At 48.6% G+C, this 20,178-nt stretch overlaps 1 protein-coding gene across 1 annotated transcript in view; it reads right to left on the minus strand.

The window, feature by feature from the left end:
• Window positions 1–20,178, minus strand: part of LOC144774155 (NACHT, LRR and PYD domains-containing protein 12-like) — a 721,917-nt gene that overhangs the window by 112,905 nt on the left and 588,834 nt on the right. Inside the window, exon 6 of the mRNA XM_078659171.1 lies at window positions 15,745–15,918. Coding sequence (XP_078515297.1) covers window positions 15,745–15,918 — 174 coding nt within the window. The remainder of the gene's footprint in view (window positions 1–15,744; window positions 15,919–20,178) is intronic.

Below are 20,178 nucleotides of genomic sequence, written 5' to 3' on the forward strand. Positions count from 1 at the left end.
AAAAGTCACTTCACCCAGGCGTACAAAACTAATTTTTAGGTCTCGATGAGTCAGCGCGCATGCGCTGCTCGGAGAGACATTTAGTAGAGGCTTTGGGAAGTGCTCCCGAAGGGGCGACCAGCTTGATAGAACGTGCGCTTGCGCGCGCATCACTTGCATGTTGTAGCCCGCCATCGCGATCACTTTCCCCTTCACAGCGATCGTGATCGCGATGACTTTCGTGGCCAATGCTGCAGAGTGTTACAGTGTCCTCCTCCATGTGCCCTGTGTCTGTTCATTTATGCTTTTTTGTTTTTTTATTGCCGTGCGGCATTGCAGTGTCCTCCTGCATGCGCCCTGTGTCTGTTTATTTATGCTTTTTTGTTTTTTTATTGCCGTGCGGCATTGCAGTGTCCACCTGCATGCGCCGTGTGTCTGTTTATTTATGCACTGTGCTGGAGCTTAGTGTTTCTCCCATGTTGAAGCGGCTCCTAGTGCTTTGTCCTCCTGCACATGCACCCATGTCGCTCTCACACTGTCAGCAACTGAGTAGTGCGGGAGGAGGGAGACAAGAGCGTGCGTCAAAGTCTTCTTCTAAAACACATTTTTAATTCCACTCTTCTCTTCCCCACCACAAGCCTATCACGTGAATTCCCAAAAGGAAAAGAAGCACTGTCATTCTGTACGCACAGGCACATGATCAATGTCCAGCAAGAAGGCAATAGCGCTAGGCAGACAAGGCTTGTTTTCTGATGCTGTTTGTAGGGCTACCATAGACAGTCAACCGGCAGGGGGTGGAGCACTAAAACTGCTATCTGCCCCGTATTCTCAATTGCTTCTCACACCGCACATACTGTGGGGTACGTTCATGTCTTAACAAAGGTCGCGATTAATTTAAAATTTCTTCTCCCTATCACCTCCAGCTGTGCATGCCATCACATTGAATTACCGCTGGCAAACACTTTATGGCCCAGAAACATGAATTTGCTGCTCCCTTTAGAATGGGTGATGTTTGTGGTCTGTAAAACAAAGCTATTGCCCTGTGTGTCTGTTTTCTTTACCTCACTTTTTTGTACGTCATCCTGGATTTAAATAGCAGTGGGTTTAGTTGGTAAGATCTGCCATACCATTGTATATATTCTTTTTTTCTGTGATTTTTCGCTGCAACAAAACACTAAGAGTTTTATCCAAAAATGTGACTACAAATATTAAAATGGAATGCAAAGATTAGGCATTCTTGTTTTCCAGACAGTTAAATTCCTTGTGTTGGTACTCCCATTGCCCATTACTTGCAATTATCTCACATCACTATGCCCTTTTTTCCTTATGTTTTGAAGGGGGTTTTTCTGCAACCTTCTTGAGCAGTGCACGGGACTAGTGGAATGATCACAACCTTGTTTGGGGATATAGCATTCATTGTAGATTACATGAGACTAGGATATCTAATCTGTCTCAGTGTGAGCGTTGGTGTATTTGCTTCTTGCATTTGACCAAAAATGTCTTGTTTTGTTTTTATATTAAGAGTTCTGTACTTTAATAAAGTACTGGTTTAATGCAGGTTCAAGAAGAAGGCTAGTCTGCGGTCTTAGTTAGATTTTTTTCCTTTCTTTTTAAGCATTACAAGCCTGCCCATCTTCCGGAGTTATGCTTGTTTGAAGTAGACTACTTTATATTGCCTCACCTATTTATCCTGGTTTACTGTAGGCCATAAACTTTCATTGAGGGGTTTACAAACTGTGGCTTGGGAGCAAGATGTTGCTTAGCTCCGGCCACTCCTGGCCTGCATTTTCCCTGACAGCGTGATGTCCATAACTACACCAAATGGCACATGACGTCTGAGAAGAGAGCGAGCAAGGAATGGTCGCAGCCTCTGACCTGCAGACTGTTCCTAACCTTTTTACCTCTGATTCTGTGCCTTTGACAGTCCAGCTGACTGCCTGTCTCTCCACCCTTCCCCATCTCAATCTAGCAAAGGGTGCCCTTCCTCAAAAATTTTAGACATCTATTGTTCCTTCCTTTCCATATCCATCATTCCTTCTCTTCATCCATCCATCCATTCATCCATCTCTATCCAACCAACAATCCATCAATCCATAGACCCACACACCTATCAATTCTTCCATCATCCTTCCATCCTTCTCGTCATACATTCATCCTTCGCTCCATCCTTCTTTCCATTCATATTTTCATTCATGATAGATTGTTTCATTTGTTCTATTTTCTCACTGCTTCATCATATAAATGACCTTGCAGAAGTATTAAGGAACTACTTTTTAGAGACTAGTATCTCCATCAAAAGTGAGACAAAATGCATTTTAAAAGTAGTATTTTACACCCAGTGAAACACCCCTTCTCCCCATCATGCTGCTAATTTGTGAGGTTCATAGGGCTCCTGTGTGGGGGTCCCACTCCTTCTAAAACAGTCTTTTGCTGATAATCTGTGCTTTCAGACCAAAGTCACCTTTTATACTGCACATTCACATGCTGCAGAACCTGGGCTTCTATAGAAATTCACAAGGGCATATTATCAAGCCTCTTATCGCCGCTTTAGCTGCTGTTTCCTGCCACTAAAGCAGTTCTTGATAATATGGCCCAATGTTACTTGCTGTATTATATATCTGAATGCATTAATAGAAAATGCAAAATACCAGTCAGGAGGCTTACTATGCTAAGCACAAGTTTTTAGCTTAGGTGTTTTTAAGTCACAACCTTAATTATATAGGCCATAACCCCTTGAGAAACCCCCAAGTTTTTCATCCCTTTTAAAGCCCTAAATTAATTTATCTATGCGCTATTACTGTAGGGAAACCTAGAACAAGACTGCAAGACCCAGTATGGATTATTTGTATTGCTATCAAATCCCTGGTGGCATTGCACCCACGATTATATGCTGCATGGCTAAACACTTATTAGGTCCCAAAGGCGAGACCTATTGGCTATGCCAATGCTTGTTATAAGAGTGTACCTTATACATTTCTGATCCCCCATCTCTGGGATATGTAGAGGACACTCTGGGAATGACTAATATTCCAAAACATTGTAGGTTATTCCTTTTTAAGTGCCCCTAACACCAAAGTCAAAATGGGGCAAAATTCACGGTCTAATAGCCACTCAGAGCAGGTTTCAAGCTGATCTCAGGCTTCAGTAAATGCACACATGTAGGTATAGAATGAACCGCTGACCTCTATACTGCTGAAAAAGCACACCGCACAATGCACACAAATGAAACTAAATATAGAAACCAGCAGAAGTTATTAAACGTACCTCTAAATTACTGGCAAACAGGCATGAACAGGACTGCCTTTCAGCTGTGATTCTTCATAGTTGCTTTGAATTGGAAAACCGCATGGAAAGCCTTGCACAAAATAGGACAGCTGGTAAGGGTTAAAGGTCGAGTTCTGCATTTAGCAGCCTAGCAGGGCTCAGAGCAAGGTTTTCTTTGGCACTTTGACCTCGGAAACTTTTTGAAAGACGAGATGGCAGTGCAGGGAGAGAAAGAGAAGTTTTGCTTACTATTTTTGACAAAAACAAGCTTTTGTGCACTCATATGAACAGAAGGAAATATAATGTTATATGAGGGCTCTGATTAAGAGCATAGCTCTGCCATGTATATACAAATAATGTTTTTAGTTTAAAGATTACTGTGCAAGGGCTGAGATAAGGAGGCCATGGGATTGTTTTGAATTTATTCACCCTCATTTTACAACTACTACAGTTGCTAAAGGAATTGGTAGCTGGTTATTAATGTTTTCTAGCTAGCTAAATGTGCTATTTACCTCCTGCAAGTGTATTGGTGCCGAGCTGCCACAAATAGAAGTAGATAGTGTCGACAGAAGTGAAACCTGTTTAAGGTTTTCCTACTGTCGGAATGGGGGAAGGAGGCTAGCTCCTCTACAAATTAAGGGTAGGCAAATGTATGTTTTCTCTCTCTTTTTCTCAATCTCTTTTGAGCCTGTCTAAGCGGTCTATGAAATAGTAATGAGACATTTAATTGGCTATTCAGTAATACTGTTTTAAAACTTGTTGAAAGTAATAAAATCAATAAATAAATATAGTATGTTACTGGCCTTCCTGTCTGATGTTTTTATGAAAGGATGAGTAGTCTAGATTGCTGTTCCCTTATTTGATCTTTAAGGGGAACTAGATGTGGGTGGTTTTTGTTCTAAAATTCCCAGGTGATAACATTATTATTAGCTAGTCAGTGCAAATAAACTGACAGTCCTTATTCGAGCTGATGTTGCATAGTTTGGATCATGAAAAGTAGAATGCAGGAAAGACGCCCAAGTGATCCTCAGTAAAAAAAATTGAAGAAAATATTGTTTTATAGGACTTTGTCACAACATGTTCTGCCGGAGAAATGTATGCACCCACTAAGTTGAAGTTTTTAGTTCTTTATGTAATAAGAATCCCTGTTAATTTAGCAGTTTTAGATTTTCCTGCTGCACCTATAACATGAGAGCATGGTCCTAAGCATACAATGTAGGTGTTTTTATGGAAGAAAAATGATTTTAGAATTGTCTGCAGTCCAGTACAAGTAATGCAAAGTCTATGAGTAAAAGTGTAGAACATTTCCTTTTTTCTTGAGGTTCTTCAGATGAATAATGTAGGAATACACAAATGTAAGGATTCAGAGTGTGTCTGTATTGATTTTCTCTTTTCCTCCGATTTTAGTCAATGAACACAGACTTCCATAGCTGCTTCAAATAGTGTAATAGGTCCAGGTTTTATTTTACTCTCAGATAGATGAAGTAGTTCTTAGATGCCTTGCTAATGTATGGGGTGCCCCCAAGACTAGGAAGTATTCTGAGGCTTTCCTCTGTGTTGATAGATTGATCCTGTGCCTTGTCTAAAGACATTTTGTTTTGTCCACCAATAGATATTTGCTGCCCTACAACCATTTCCAGAGGGGCCCGGGCATCAGATCCAGCCTGGGGAGTCATCACCAGTCCAGCTTGAAGTCAAGGTGAAGGTAACCAACACAGGTGTTGCTGGCAACTAGGAACTCAGTGAAGGCAGAAGCCCTGGGATGGTAATTCTGTACCGCTGCCACTGTCTTGGGTGAAAGACGGGGTCACAAATCAGAAAGGAGAAATCGTGCATCAAGTTTTTGATGCCCAGCTGAGAGTCACAGACCAACCAGAATGGCGAGGAAGCTTTGCTTGAGGTGACCCCTTTTGGAACAAGGGTTACTTCAGAGATCCCAGCATCAGGCCTCTGAATCCTGGTCCCAAAGTGAATGCAAGTTTGCACCTTTGTTTATTGATCAAGAGATACCTGGGCACACTGGATACAATTTGTGGCCCCAACAAAAGAGCAGTGCACCAGCAGAGCATTACAGGAGTTAAGGAAGGACTTGAGTTTAGGGTACAGGTGCTGTGTCTCTGGTGCCTGTTATTTTGAAGTGAAGAAAACTGTCGAACTGCCTGAGACACTGGACCGGATAGTTTAGGGCATTTTCCCAGGGGATGGGGGGGGGGGGGGTGATTGCTCTATCCTGAAATAAAAACTTATTTTCCTTCTTAAACTGGGCTGTGATTCCTGATTTGCAGTTGTGCAGCTCCACCGTGGGAACTACAAGAGCCTGCCTGTGAGGCTCAAACGGACACAGGGAGAAGACTCCCCTCTGGCTTGGTTGTACAGCGGCTTCAATTTCCCAAGGACTTCTTTTTGTTAGCAATGTTACTTTGCCCTCCTCCTAAAAGTACATTAATTGATATTCTAGCCCTCATAAAAGGAACACTGGTGACGGTTGTTATTAGATATGTGCTGTTGGCTATTCTGAAATTGCAATGGATGGTCACTGAAATGCATAGGAGCCCTGAACATGTTTTTTACATAGAATTGGACTAGATGGTTCGAGGATTTGCTTAGGGCTGGAAAATATTGATAATTCTGTTTGTGTTAATAGTCATTACTCTCTCCTGCTATCTGTATGTTAATTATGACCCAATGCTCTGTTCCCTTTGTACTCCTGTTTACACCTTATATATACCCACTTAATGAAATGTTTAGAATGAAAAATGCCCACCTAAGTAATTAATTAGGATATTCATAAATTGATGAGAATAAATGTGCAAAACACTTTCTATGTTCCTACTAGATCATAGGAATGTCTTTTGCTCATGCTAAAAGGACCATCTGTTGAAGATTGCAGGAATCTGTTAGCATGAGCTGAAAGCCATTTTGTACTTGGCAGCCATCTTAGTTAGCCATGTTCTTGCCATGTGCTTTCTACCTCTTCCAGAGCCTTGCACATGCTCAGAAAGGCCTAGCTTATAGAATGCACCTGCTCCTAGTATAGAACTGTCAGGCTATTCTTGCTGATGTAAGGAGAAATGTATCTTCTCACACTTTGTTGAGCAAGCAAATTTTGTACACCCATATTAGTCATTGTGCATGCTGGTATGTGCCAGGACGTCCCCTTAGTTTTATGCTGCCTAGGTAACCTATACATATATAAGGCTCCTGCTCTATAGTTGTCAAATCAAAAAGGAAGAGCTAATCGTGACTTAACTTATTTTTTGCATTGTAATGTATCCACCATCGAGTGTATTTACTGTGTTGTGAGTAGGGTCTAGTCTCCTACCTGCCTGCAAACAACTAAATCCATTGTGAAGTCCGTTACAAGGTCCTAGGACCCTGTCCGTTTAGTTTAGTCTACGGAAGGAATGTTGTTGAATAACTCGTAAATGTGCAATCTACTATGACACAACATAGCTATTTGTATAAGGAATGGTGCTTATACAGATGCAGAAACAACTTTAAGTCATTAACGTAACACACAGTATTGCTTTTTTGACACCACATGTCCGATGATTCTCAGACCTTCTCAGACCTGTGGGGGTCCTTGACTCACAGGTGGCATAGCTTTACATGTCCCTTAGAACCAGGATTGGTAGTACAGTTTAAACAAGAAACGTTCAGAAAGAACATCAAGTCATTAATTCCAAAGGTTCCAAGCTATTATTCACGTATGCCACATGCCAAAGCTTCAAGTTATTGACTGTACTAGGGCACGCCTGTTGAAATAGGGTTTGTATGGTTGAAGTCACTCACACAAAATGTGATTTGCAGCATGCGTTTGCATGCATGCATGCATTGGGTACCTTTACGTGTAGTTTTTGTTTCGTTTTTCAGATTTTCAGGAAGGTCGAGCAGTGAATATGACAGATGTCGTGCAAGGGGTTGATGCAGGTTCAGAAGGCCAAGTAGTGATTATAGCGATTTTCTTCCAGATCACAATGTGGGTCTTCAGGAGGGCCTGAGCAGCCACTCTGCTGTTCCTGGGTGATGACAGGCAAATGTAGGGCTTTCGGTGCTCCCTCAACATGGGGGTGTTGCCTCTCTAGAACTCTGAAGGCAAAGAGGTTTCTGGCTATTCTAGTGTGGTTCATGTAGGAAAACTACATCCAAGATGGCCACCGAGAGCACCCACGGGGTCACCGGATATCAGCACTTCTGCGGGTGTTCAAGCACCCATTACAGGCATGCAGTGTTGGGTGCAAAAATACGCCTAGCAAGTAACCATTACAGGCACGCAGTGCCGGGGGTAAATAGTAGAGTTTTCTGACACACAGTGCAATAGCAAAGACAAGAAGTAAACAGACAAAAGTGTAAAACAATAGAAAGTATGCATTATAAAAACAAGCGTGTTCCCTGCACAGCACAACTTCACACATATAAAATACAGGTGCTGGGGCGCTGGTCAAAGGGAGGGCGTTTTATGCATAGGAGCCCATCATGCCATAAAACTGGGGCCAACCACGCAGTCTAACTGTGTATCATGACATTTACAAGATTGGCCAATGTCTGTTTCGTGAAACAAAAAATTGACAATGTACCACCGTCACCGCGCTTGAATTTCACCAGGTGGATTGCATGTATTGCACGCACCAAAGTATGATATATATTATGAGTGATTGTTGCTTGTGAGTGTGTTGAGATGATTCACGTAGTGGCAGGCAGTGACACTCGGTCTTTGTTCTACTATAACTATTTAACTTAGTTGTGTATGACATGATTTACAGTGTTGGTGGCTAATGACGGGGGATCATTTTGTTTGTGAAGGTGATTTTTTCCATTCCCTTCCAATACTTAGCAACATTTGTTTGCTGAGTCCACACTGCCTTGCTTTCTGCTTCTCAATCTTCAAAGACCCAACCAGTCCCTTTAGCTAACAAATACAAATCTAGGCTACACAAAGAATGCGTTGATTTTACTTGATTTGGATATGCGATGTTGCTGTGTGTGTACAGGCTGGCTCAAATTTGAAACTATGAGGTGGTTGGGTGGGGGCCTGTTGTGGGTAACTGGAGACAGACATATGATGATTGTTGGACCTGGCCCTTCTGGCAGGTTCACCCCTGAACTTTTTTAGCTTTTTGTATGTGACCTGGGGATGGTGATTTTTGGTTTCTGCACACTTTTACTATGTCCCAGTGGAAAGTGCGTGCGCACTCCGAGTGCCTGTGATGAGATAGGCTTGCCCTCCCATAGGAATGCATGGGGAATGTATGTGTCCCTGGTAGTTCCTGATGCGTGGGGTGTGCAGGCTCGAGTCTGGTATGCGCAGACTCGTGTGATTGAATGCTGCGCAATGATGTGTGCAGCGTGTTTGTGTCTAATATGGAAGTGCCCCTTCTAGAAGTGTGCCTGTCTGTGCAGTGAATGTGCTGGCTTGTGATTGGCTGGAGCTGGCTGGTATGCCAGGCTCCATGAGTTATGATGGGTCTGCCCCGGTGGTGAGTGTGAGATTAGCATGTGTGATGTGAGGGAGTGGTGCACCTGGGACCTGAATAGGGCTGGGCTTTCCCCACACAATGCTGGCTCCACCCCCTGTGGTGCGACTGATGACCCTAGCCTGCCTGGTGAATGGAAAGGGTGGCTGAGGAAAACAAGGTGCTCCAAAACCAGCTGCAACTGGTTCTTCCCCCACCCTGCACACAGACAAAGGATTTTACTGTATAAAAAGAGGCTGTGTCCCCATACAAAATATTCTCTTCTTGAATCCATTCCAGAGGGGGGCTGCTGTTTCTGGGCACCAGGAGGACCACCACTGGGGATTGCCTCCCTGCCTAGGAGGACCCTGTGAGCTGGCTCTGGGCCCAGCCTTGCTCCCCCACCTCCTGAAAGACTCTTGCTGGACTTTGGGGGCCTGAACTTTGCTGGAGCCTTACAGCGCCTGGGAGCGCTGGATTTGCCCCCTAGCAGCCGGTGCAGTACTCCTTCCTCCCTCGAGGGATTCCCCGGCGTGGGGATCCCCCCTTTTTGTGAATCTTGCAGTGCGGGAGCCACCCCGCTTATTTGCCGCTTTTCGCCGATATTTTAAGTCCCCTGGCAGGGGCCCACCCCCCCAGGGACCTGGCCGCTATTTCTTTCATGGCCCTAAATGTGGTGCGTGCCCCGCTGTAGGGGTTAATTCGCAGGTGCCCACCCTGCACTGGTGAAGGAAAAAAACCGCCGCAGGCCGAGAATCCTCTGAGGCGCTATCCCGCCTCCACAACCCAGGGCCGTGCTGCCATTGGCTGCAGCCGCGACCCTGAAGTGCTTGCCCAGACCCGGAAGTGGACGGGAGCCGACCCCGCGCTCCTGGGTGAAGAAGGAAGTGGCCGGTGAGAGGGAGCACGGGAGCCTACCCCGCCTCCCAGGACGTCCTGACAAGTGCCGCAGCGCCGGCAGAAGCAGAGAGCCCCGCGACGTCCGCCTGACACCGTCGGAAGGACTACGAGAGGCAGGGCTCCGGCAGCTGCGGTGCGAGCCCTGTGTGACCCAGAGGAGTCCTCGCAAACCGATAAGTGGGGCCCGGTGTTGTTGTAGCAGAGGGGGGCGTCGGGGCACATTGCCAGTGCCCACCCCCCCAGTATGCTCTCTCCGTGTAAGGGCTCCGGGGGCATTCCGCAGCAAGAGCCAGTGAGGCTTCACCTTTAAGGGGGCAGTTTCCTTTCGCTTTGAGCGGCCCCGGTTGTGTAATGTGTTCAAGTCTACTATACCCCTAAATGTATTGTGATACAAAGGTGATGTTCCTAATTCCCTGGATAATATTCTCCTAAGGTGGCTAGGGTTGCGTAGGTGGTACTTACTTGTTACCAGTAGTTACTGGTTGTGTGCTCTATTTTCTATTTGGTGCTAAAGTAATTATTCTATGTTCTACAAGTGCTATTTCCAAACCTAAAAGTGCATATTCCTAACAGTGGTCCATGTGGCCCTGTCCTGTACTTATATCCCCTGTAAATTCTGCCCGTGCCTGTTGGCACATTGTAAAGTGTGTGTTTTTATCTAATGTGTGTTTTGGTGTAATACAAAGGCTATTTTTATACATAACCTTCTGTGGAGTTTCCTTTGTGGTGGGCCTTGGATGTTGTTGCTGGGGGTGCGTGCATAAAAAGGTTAACGCTTAACTCACATCGCCTCCGGGTTTAGCCTTACTGCTCGTGTCACGTTACCAAGGGGGTGAGCAGGGGTTATCTTGATGTGTAACTCCCTTGCCCTGACTTAGAGTGGTGGTCTCTGACTGGTTTTGGCGTGAGCCTTGGCCAGCCGAGGATCCCATTTCTAACAGTGATCATCACATAATAGACGTGATATTTTGTTGCATATTAATATTATAATGATGAATTTGTGATCAGAATATTGCAAGTTTGATCAGTCTGATACATGCGGCCACTTGTCTGTGATTGTTGTGAAATTGCTCTCACCTAATTGATCGCACGTGTACAGCAACCTCCAGCTTCTTCAACTGACTGTCTTCCCAGAATCTCTCAATGATGTCTGGAAAATCAAACTTGGTCAAAACTCCAACGTAATGTTTAAAAGTGTTGGAGTATGGGTGCAGGGCAGTGTATATCACTTTCTTCGGTATCAGGCTTTAGTTTTGCACCCTTGTTGGCGCAGCCAGTGCTGTGTATCTCTAGACACGTGTTTCAGGATAATTGTCCTTCTTCAGTAGAGAGCAACACTTTTTTGGGGAGGGCTGGAGATGCTGCTCAAAGTCTTTTTGGGTCTCAGTACCACTCGCTGGGCGCAGGTGCATCAACCAGAGCTCATCAGCTCATTAGCTCAAGGGAGATTTTTCAAATAGGAGGGGGGTGGACACTCACTTCCTCACACTCCAGCATTCAGTTTGCCCCGATGCATCATAATAAATGCAGTGCATGATAACACTTTCTTCGGTATAAGGCATTAGTTTTTCACCCTTGTTGGTGCAGCCAGTGCTGTGTATCTCTAGACACGTGTTTCAGGATAATTGTCCTTCTTCAGTAAAACTCCAGCTAATTTTGAAGTAAGTAAGTTTGAACTGTGTACTTCATTTACAAGGATGCAAAGGGGTGAACCGTGCTGGGACTATGAGGCAGTGTGCTCCCAATCCACTTTCTGTTTAAAAGGCTCCCTTGAGCCAGCAAGCTGACGAGCTTTGGAGATGCACCTGTGTGCCTGTGAGCGGTACTGTGACCTGAGAGGAACTTGGCAGCATTTCCAGCAACCCTAGATGATTTTTCTTTGCTCTCTAAAACTGCTGCTCTCTATTGATGAAGGGCTCAACCCAGAAACAGGTGTCTAGAGATATACAGCCATGTCTGCACCAACTTTGGTGAAAAACTCCAGCTATTTTAGAAGTAAGTTTGAACTGTGTACTGCATTTACCAGGATGCAAAGGGGCGAACTGTGCTGGGACTGTGAGGCACTGTGCTCCCAACCCCCATTCAGACCTGTGGTGTCAGTTTGGACGGCAAACGAGGGGTGGCACAATACATGCTGCAGCCCCTGGTAGGCCTAGGGTGCACCGATGCCCTGGGTACCTGGGTACACTATAAAGGGGCTCACAAGGATGACCCAGTAACCGATCTGGTAAGCACCTAAAGTGCATGGTATCAATTTGGAGAGAGAACAGCTGGGCTGTGGGTCTGATTAGCAGGCCCGCAGCCACATTAAAGTTGAAAAACCAGAGAATCACAGCAAAAAGTGGGGGTGACCATAGGAAGCAGACCCTACTCTCCTACACCTGTCCCCAACCATTGTCCAACAAAAATCAAAAATCAACAATGTCCATTGTACGTGAAAATGTCTGTAGGGAAGTAGGATCAGCTTCCATGGTTATTGCCTGGTGTCAGTATGCTTTTGACCTAGAACAGAGAGGTGCAGAGTTCCGAGAGCAGAGCGATCTCTCAGCCTACGGAGAACAGAGAGGTGCAGAGCTCTGACAGCAGAGATATCTCTCAGCCTACGCAGAACAGAGAGGTGCAGAGCTCTGACAGCAGAGATATCTCTCAGCCTACGGAGAACAGAGAGGTGCAGAGCTCTGACAGCAGAGATATCTCTCAGCCTACGCAGAACAGAGAGGTGCAGAGCTCTGAGAGCAAAGCTATCTCTCAGCTTACGTAGAATGGAGAGGTGCAGAGCTCTGACAGCAGAGCTATCTCTCAGCCTACGTAGAACGGATAGGTGCAGAGCTCCGCAGCCTATGCTTCGTTTCTTCTTACAAATGCCCCTCTCTGCAGCCTGCTCTACCTTTCATGGCCTCCTCCTGATCTTCAGCCACTGTACAACAAGCCTTGTGAAAGGCAGAGAGTAAATAGTTGGCAGATTGTTTTGAAACACATTTGTTAACTGCACCTGGGGAGATTTATCCAACACACACACAGTGAGAAGAAGCACTGAAAATAAGAACTGAGTGCAATACACACCTGTGATCCTCTGCATCTGAGGAGATCTGTCCACCAGCAGAGCTAAAGGAGATGCACTGAAGACTAGAAGTGAGTGGAATAAGCACAAGTGAGTGTGTCCTCAGCACCAGGAATGCTGATACGAGAGGAAGAAGCTGATGCATAGGAGCGGCTGTGGTTGCGTGAGGGAGGCACAACAAGGAGAAATATCTTAATTTCTCTTAATGTTTCCTTTTTGTATGTGTGCAGCATTCTGTGGTACACAAAAAAAAGAGTAAAAAGCCTCTTGTGATTGATTTTGTGCCTGGCTTGGCGCACGGCAGCCCATTGTGTGCAAGTGCTGGAAAAAAGGGCAGGAATGCTCCGTATCTGATACATACAACGCATTCCTCCCCTTTTCTTTTGCCGTAGGGCAGGAAGGCCTGCAGTTTCTGCCCTACGGCAAAAACTCATCAATGAGGCCCTGAGGGCAGACGGCGAGGAAACACTTAGCAAGAGACAAGCAAATGGGGAGATCATTAAGGGGAGAGCGTGAAAAACAAATGTCCGCTCCTTTATATTGTAACTAGCAGCCCGTCCCGACGTTGTCCGGGTATGAATTGCTGCCGGCCAGTAGTATATTGTTTTGTAGGATTTCGTTTTGATAGCATTTCTTATCTGTGACAGGCCTGTGAAACGCTCCGATTCGCAGTGCACTGCGGATGCACTTAATAGTGCGCGTTCAGTAGTGTGTGAACTCGAATTTCCCTATTTTATTTTTCCTTGCAATATTATATAGCGCGAACTCGACAACATGGCATGAGCACAATTTACATTACAGAAGAACACATTAATTTGTGGTAGGCACGGGGAGACAAAGCGATTTGCCTGGAATCACAGGATGTTGAGCTGATGCCGAGATTCGAACGTAGCTCCCCAGCTCTAAAGTTCGCAATTCTAGAACTTGTGGCGGGAGGTGTGTCTAAAAGTGTATGTCGGTGCTGGCCATCAATGAGAGAGACCTGTGCATTTTTCAAATCGGTGGTGAAAAAATATGAGTATGTTGCTGGAGATGTGGGCCGCCGTGCCACCAATGTACTTACCGGGGGAGGGTAAACACCCATTATTCCGCAACTTTCTTTCCGCATACCATCACTCCGCATACTTTCATTACAAAAGTACCATGACTCTGCAATGCCATTATAACGCATGGCATTACATTTTATATGCTTTTACCATGCCTACATTTACAAAGATATTCGTTGTAAATGAATGAATGGTAAAAGCATTTTTTTTTTAAATGTTTGGATAAGGTAAGTATGGGTATAGGGATATATGTTTTGGGGTACTGATGTATATGTTTTGGGGTGTTTGGGTATTTTAAGGGTTCAGATATAGTTATGGGTAATGGGGTACAGCGGTAGTTTTAGGGTTTAGGGATAGGTATGGGTTTTGGGGTACAGGGGTATTTTTAGGGTTCAGGGCTAGGTTTGGATTTTGGGGTATAGGGGTATTTTTAGGGTTCAGGGCTAGGCTTGGGTTTTGGGGTACAGGGGTATCTTTAGGGTTCAGGGCTAGGTTTGGGTTTTGGGGTACAGGGGTATTTTAGGGTTCAGGGGTAGGTGTGGGTTTTGGGGTACAGGGTTATTTTTAGGGTTCAGGGCTAGGTTTGGGTTTTGGGGTACAGGGGTATTTTAAGGGTTCAGGGCTAGGTTTGGGTTTTGGTGTACAGGGATATTTTAGGGTTCATGGGTAGGTTTGGGTTTTGAGGTACAGGGGTATTTATAGGGTTCAGGACTAGGTTTGGGTTTTGGGGTACAAAGGTATTTTTAGGGTTTAGGGATAGGTTTGAGTTTTGGGGTACAGGGTATATTTATAGGGTTAAGATCGGTTAGTGTTTAAGGGTGTTGGGGTATTTTAAGGAGTAAGGGTGGGTTATGATTATGGGGTGCAGGGGTATTTAAAGGGAGCAGGGTGGGACTAGCACACAATATGAGACATGACATGAAGGGTGGAACGTACCACACGCCCCCAGCGTTTGTCACGCACCCAGCCCACGCCCACAGCACAACACAGACACACCCACAAGGGACTACTTTGCTGGCACAGTTCTTTTACCTTTTAAATGTATATGGTGGGCGTCTGCATAGCCTATGTCCTTCTGCTGCAACTGCCCTTTCCAACGCTGTATTGGGTGTTGTGATTGGTGTTGTGGTTCCTGAGATTACCCGCCTCAAAGGTTTGGGCTCTCTCTTTATTATATTAGTATGAATTTCTAAGGGTCAAGAGCTCGCCTAACAATGCTCTCGCGGCTGCTGGCTTGAATCACGCCCTGCGTAATCTCTAGGTGTCCCTTCAGTGGCTTAAGACACAATGATGTGTCCCTCCCCCTGCAGAGAATGAAGAGGGCCTCGGAGCCCCCCAGAGAATGAAGAGGGCCTAAGACCCCCCCCACAGAGAATGAAGAGGGCCTCAGAGCCCCCCCACAGAGAATGAAGAAGGTCTCGGAGCCCCCCCATGGATAAGGAAGAGGGCCTCAGAGCCCCCACAGAGAATGAAGAGGGCCTCGGAGCCCCCCCAGAGAATGAAGAGGGCCTCGGAGCCCCCCCAGAGAATGAAGAGGGCCTCGGAGCCCCCCGCAGAGAATGAAGAGGGCCCAGAGCCCCCCACAGAGAATGAAGAGGGCCTCGGAGGCCCCCGCAGAGGATGAAGAGCACCCCAGAGCCCCCTGTATCTCACTGACATTCCTCGGCCTCGTATCCAGCAGCCGGTCTGGTAACAGCAGGGACACTGGTGAGCGAGGCGCCCTCACTGGAAGGAACTGACCTGCCCTCTAGTTACGACCTATTCCACTTTATCTCAAATACCTGAGAAACCGGCTTTAAAAGTGCCCCTCTGCACCATGACAGGGGCTTCTTTCATGGCCATGGATTGGGGCTCGGGTACCCCCACTTCACAAACCTGACTTAATTCACAAATGTTATTAATGGGTGCCTTTATCACGACATTAACAGAAAAGAGGCAATCATGTAAACATTTAAATACATTTTTATAATATTTGTGTGAGCCCCATCTATGATGTATATTTTGAAATCAATGACGTGATAAGACCTGCACAGCTCTGTACCTCAGTGTCTGTAGTTTGCAGTTTGGATGTTTGAGGCCTTCACACAACTTCTTTACTCCAGCGTCTCTCAGCTTATAATTGCTGCTCAGGTCGAGCTCTGTGAGGGATGTGTTTATTTTCAGGACAGAGGCGAGGTCTCCACACCATGAACCGGTGAGGGAGCAGCACATCAACCTGCAGGAGAGAAGAGACACGGAGAGGAGTAAAGCAGAGCACAGACAGGGGCGTCACAACTTCAGTTTTATCTTCATTTCCTTCCTGCCCAGGGGCGTAACAAACGCGGTGCGGGGGAGCCCACTCTCTTCAGTAAATGAACGGGGCCCAGGCCCCCCTCAGCTCTTCGGTGAGAGCTGTGAGAGAGAGGCTTGCGCTGAAGCAAGCCTCTCTCCCTCTAAAGAAGGTGCAGGCTGTCTGCAGCCCCCTCTGAGCCCCTCCCGCTGACTGAAGAGAAAAAAAGTATCAATAGACATTGTTTCTCTCCAGTCAGAGCAAGAGCCAGACCCGGAACAAGGGTGGGGGCCCCAGAGACAGCATTCCCCACAGGAATCTGCTCCTCTGAGATGTATCAGCCTCTCCCACTCTGCCACAAGTGCCTGCCACTCATTCTGCCACCAGTGCCTGCCTCTCACTCTGCCACCAGTGCCTGCCGCTCATTCTGCCACCAGTGCCAGCCTCCCACTCTGCCACCAGTGCCTGCTGCTCATTCTGCCACCAGTGCCTGCCACTCATTCTGCCACCAGTGCCTGCCGCTCATTCTGCCACCAGTGCCAGCCTCCCACTCTGCCACCAGTGCCTGCTGCTCATTCTGCCACTAGTGCCTGCCGCTCATTCTGCCACCAGTGCCAGCCTCCCACTCTGCCACCAGTGCCAGCCTCCCACTCTGCCACCAGTGCCTGCCGCTCATTCTGCCACCAGTGCCAGCCTCCCACTCTGCCACCAGTGCCTGCTGCTCATTCTGCCACCAGTGCCAGCCTCCCACTCTGCCACCAGTGCCAGCCTCCCACTCTGCCACCAGTGCCTGCCACTCATTCTGCCACCAGTGCCAGCATCTTACTCTGCCACCAGTGCCAGCCTCTCACTCTGCCACCAGTGCCAGCCTCCCACTCTGCCACCAGTGCCAGCCACTCAGTCTGCCACCAGTGCCAGCCTCTTACTCTGCCACCAGTGCCAGCCTCCCACTCTGCCACCAGTGCCAGCCTCCCACTCTGCCACCAGTGCCAGCCTCTCACTCTGCCACCAGTGCCAGCCTCCCACTTTGCCACCAGTGCCTGCCGCTCATTCTGCCACCAGTGCCAGCTTCTCACTCTGCCACCAGTGCCAGCCTCTTACTCTGCCACCAGTGCCAGCCTCTTACTCTGCCACCAGTGCCAGCCTCCCACTCTGCCCCCAGTGCCTGCCACTCATTCTGCCACCAGTGCCAGCATCTTACTCTGCCACCAGTGCCTGCTGCTCATTCTGCCACCAGTGCCTGCCGCTCATTCTGCCACCAGTGCCTGCCACTCAGTCTGTCACCAGTGCCTGCCGCTCATTCTGCCACCAGTGCCAGCCTCTTACTCTGCCACCAGTGCCAGCCTCCCACTCTGCCACAAGGGCCTGCCACTCATTCTGCCACCAGTGCCAGCCTCTTACTCTGCCACCAGTGCCAGCCTCCCACTCTGCCACCAGTGCCAGCCTCCCACTCTGCCACCAGTACCAGCCTCTCACTCTGCCACCAGTGCCTGCCACTCATTCTGCCACCAGTGCCAGCCTCCCACTCTGCCACCAGTGCCAGCCTCCCACTCTGCCACCAGTGCCAGCCTCTCACTCTGCCACCAGTGCCAGCCTCTTACTCTGCCACCAGTGCCTGCCGCTCATTCTGCCACCAGTGCCAGCCTCCCACTCTGACACCAGTGCCAGCCTCCCACTCTGCCACCAGTGCCTGCCACTCATTCTGCCACCAGTGCCAGCCTCCCACTCTGCCACCAGTGCCAGCCTCCCACTCTGCCACCAGTGCCAGCCTCTCACTCTGCCACCAGTGCCAGCCTCTTACTCTGCCACCAGTGCCTGCCGCTCATTCTGCCACCAGTGCCAGCCTCTCACTCTGCCACCAGTGCCAGCCTCCCACTCTGCCACAAGTGCCTGCCACTCATTCTGCCACCAGTGCCTGCCTCTCACTCTGCCACCAGTGCCTGCCGCTCATTCTGCCACCAGTGCCAGCCTCCCACTCTGCCACCAGTGCCTGCTGCTCATTCTGCCACCAGTGCCTGCCACTCATTCTGCCACCAGTGCCTGCCGCTCATTCTGCCACCAGTGCCAGCCTCCCACTCTGCCACCAGTGCCTGCTGCTCATTCTGCCACTAGTGCCTGCCGCTCATTCTGCCACCAGTGCCAGCCTCCCACTCTGCCACCAGTGCCAGCCTCCCACTCTGCCACCAGTGCCTGCCACTCATTCTGCCACCAGTGCCAGCCTCCCACTCTGCCACCAGTGCCTGCTGCTCATTCTGCCACCAGTGCCAGCCTCCCACTCTGCCACCAGTGCCAGCCTCCCACTCTGCCACCAGTGCCTGCCACTCATTCTGCCACCAGTGCCAGCATCTTACTCTGCCACCAGTGCCAGCCTCTCACTCTGCCACCAGTGCCAGCCTCCCACTCTGCCACCAGTGCCAGCCACTCAGTCTGCCACCAGTGCCAGCCTCTTACTCTGCCACCAGTGCCAGCCTCCCACTCTGCCACCAGTGCCAGCCTCCCACTCTGCCACCAGTGCCAGCCTCTCACTCTGCCACCAGTGCCAGCCTCCCACTTTGCCACCAGTGCCTGCCGCTCATTCTGCCACCAGTGCCAGCTTCTCACTCTGCCACCAGTGCCAGCCTCTTACTCTGCCACCAGTGCCAGCCTCTTACTCTGCCACCAGTGCCAGCCTCCCACTCTGCCCCCAGTGCCTGCCACTCATTCTGCCACCAGTGCCAGCATCTTACTCTGCCACCAGTGCCTGCTGCTCATTCTGCCACCAGTGCCTGCCGCTCATTCTGCCACCAGTGCCTGCCACTCAGTCTGTCACCAGTGCCTGCCGCTCATTCTGCCACCAGTGCCAGCCTCTTACTCTGCCACCAGTGCCAGCCTCCCACTCTGCCACAAGGGCCTGCCACTCATTCTGCCACCAGTGCCAGCCTCTTACTCTGCCACCAGTGCCAGCCTCCCACTCTGCCACCAGTGCCAGCCTCCCACTCTGCCACCAGTACCAGCCTCTCACTCTGCCACCAGTGCCTGCCACTCATTCTGCCACCAGTGCCAGCCTCCCACTCTGCCACCAGTGCCAGCCTCCCACTCTGCCACCAGTGCCAGCCTCTCACTCTGCCACCAGTGCCAGCCTCTTACTCTGCCACCAGTGCCTGCCGCTCATTCTGCCACCAGTGCCAGCCTCCCACTCTGACACCAGTGCCAGCCTCCCACTCTGCCACCAGTGCCTGCCACTCATTCTGCCACCAGTGCCAGCCTCCCACTCTGCCACCAGTGCCAGCCTCCCACTCTGCCACCAGTGCCAGCCTCTCACTCTGCCACCAGTGCCAGCCTCTTACTCTGCCATCAGTGCCTGCCGCTCATTCTGCCACCAGTGCCAGCCTCTCACTCTGCCACCAGTGCCAGCCTCCCACTCTGACACCAGTGCCAGCCTCCCACTCTGCCACCAGTGCCAGCCTACGTTTTCACATGAAATCCCCTTAACTCCGTTCCCAGAATGCATTTGAAAAGGTACAGTCAAAGCGCTATAACTTAAGATGCCTACTTCATTCCATAAACTTCTCACTACACAAAAGCCAAAGCAATTATCTCCATTAAGTAGGAACAATTAGGCACACAGCTGTAAAATTCATTGGGGCCTCTTCGCAAAGGTAAGTTTACACATGTACATTTACTCAGGGCACAAATCCTAAAAAAAGAAGTGGGGGGTGCTGTCGTCACGACAGGAAGTGACATCACGAAAGGTGGCTTGCACCATCAGATTGATTACCTCCTCTTGCTCACCCCTTAGATGCGATTGCATCAGAGAAGCCAGCGCGTGAGCAGCGTTCTGAATGAGCTCTGATCTCGCCCCAGAGAGGCCAAAAAGTGAATGTGTGGCTCCATTTGCTCCAGTTGTCGAGATCCCGGTAAAATAAGTAGGGGGACGCTGCCCACCCGCGTGGTACCCCGACTCGAGACCTGCATTTACTCCTGTAAACCCCTGCACCCAGGGGTAAATCTAAACCTTTTTGCCGTCCAGCATTTCCTACTGTAGATTTACACCTAAGTGTAAACTTACATGTTTCCACCCACTGGTGGACTTTCCTTCAATAGGATTTATGAGTCTAAAATTACTACTAGTAACTTTTCACTCGTAGGTAGTGATGTCCACCACTGCCATTGTAGTGGAGATCTCCCTATGAGGAAGTATAGGGAAATTATTAAAGCTTATTTTTA

The sequence above is a fragment of the Lissotriton helveticus genome, chromosome 8 (assembly GCF_964261635.1).
Source record: "Lissotriton helveticus chromosome 8, aLisHel1.1, whole genome shotgun sequence".
NCBI classification, from domain to species: Eukaryota; Metazoa; Chordata; class Amphibia; order Caudata; family Salamandridae; genus Lissotriton; species Lissotriton helveticus.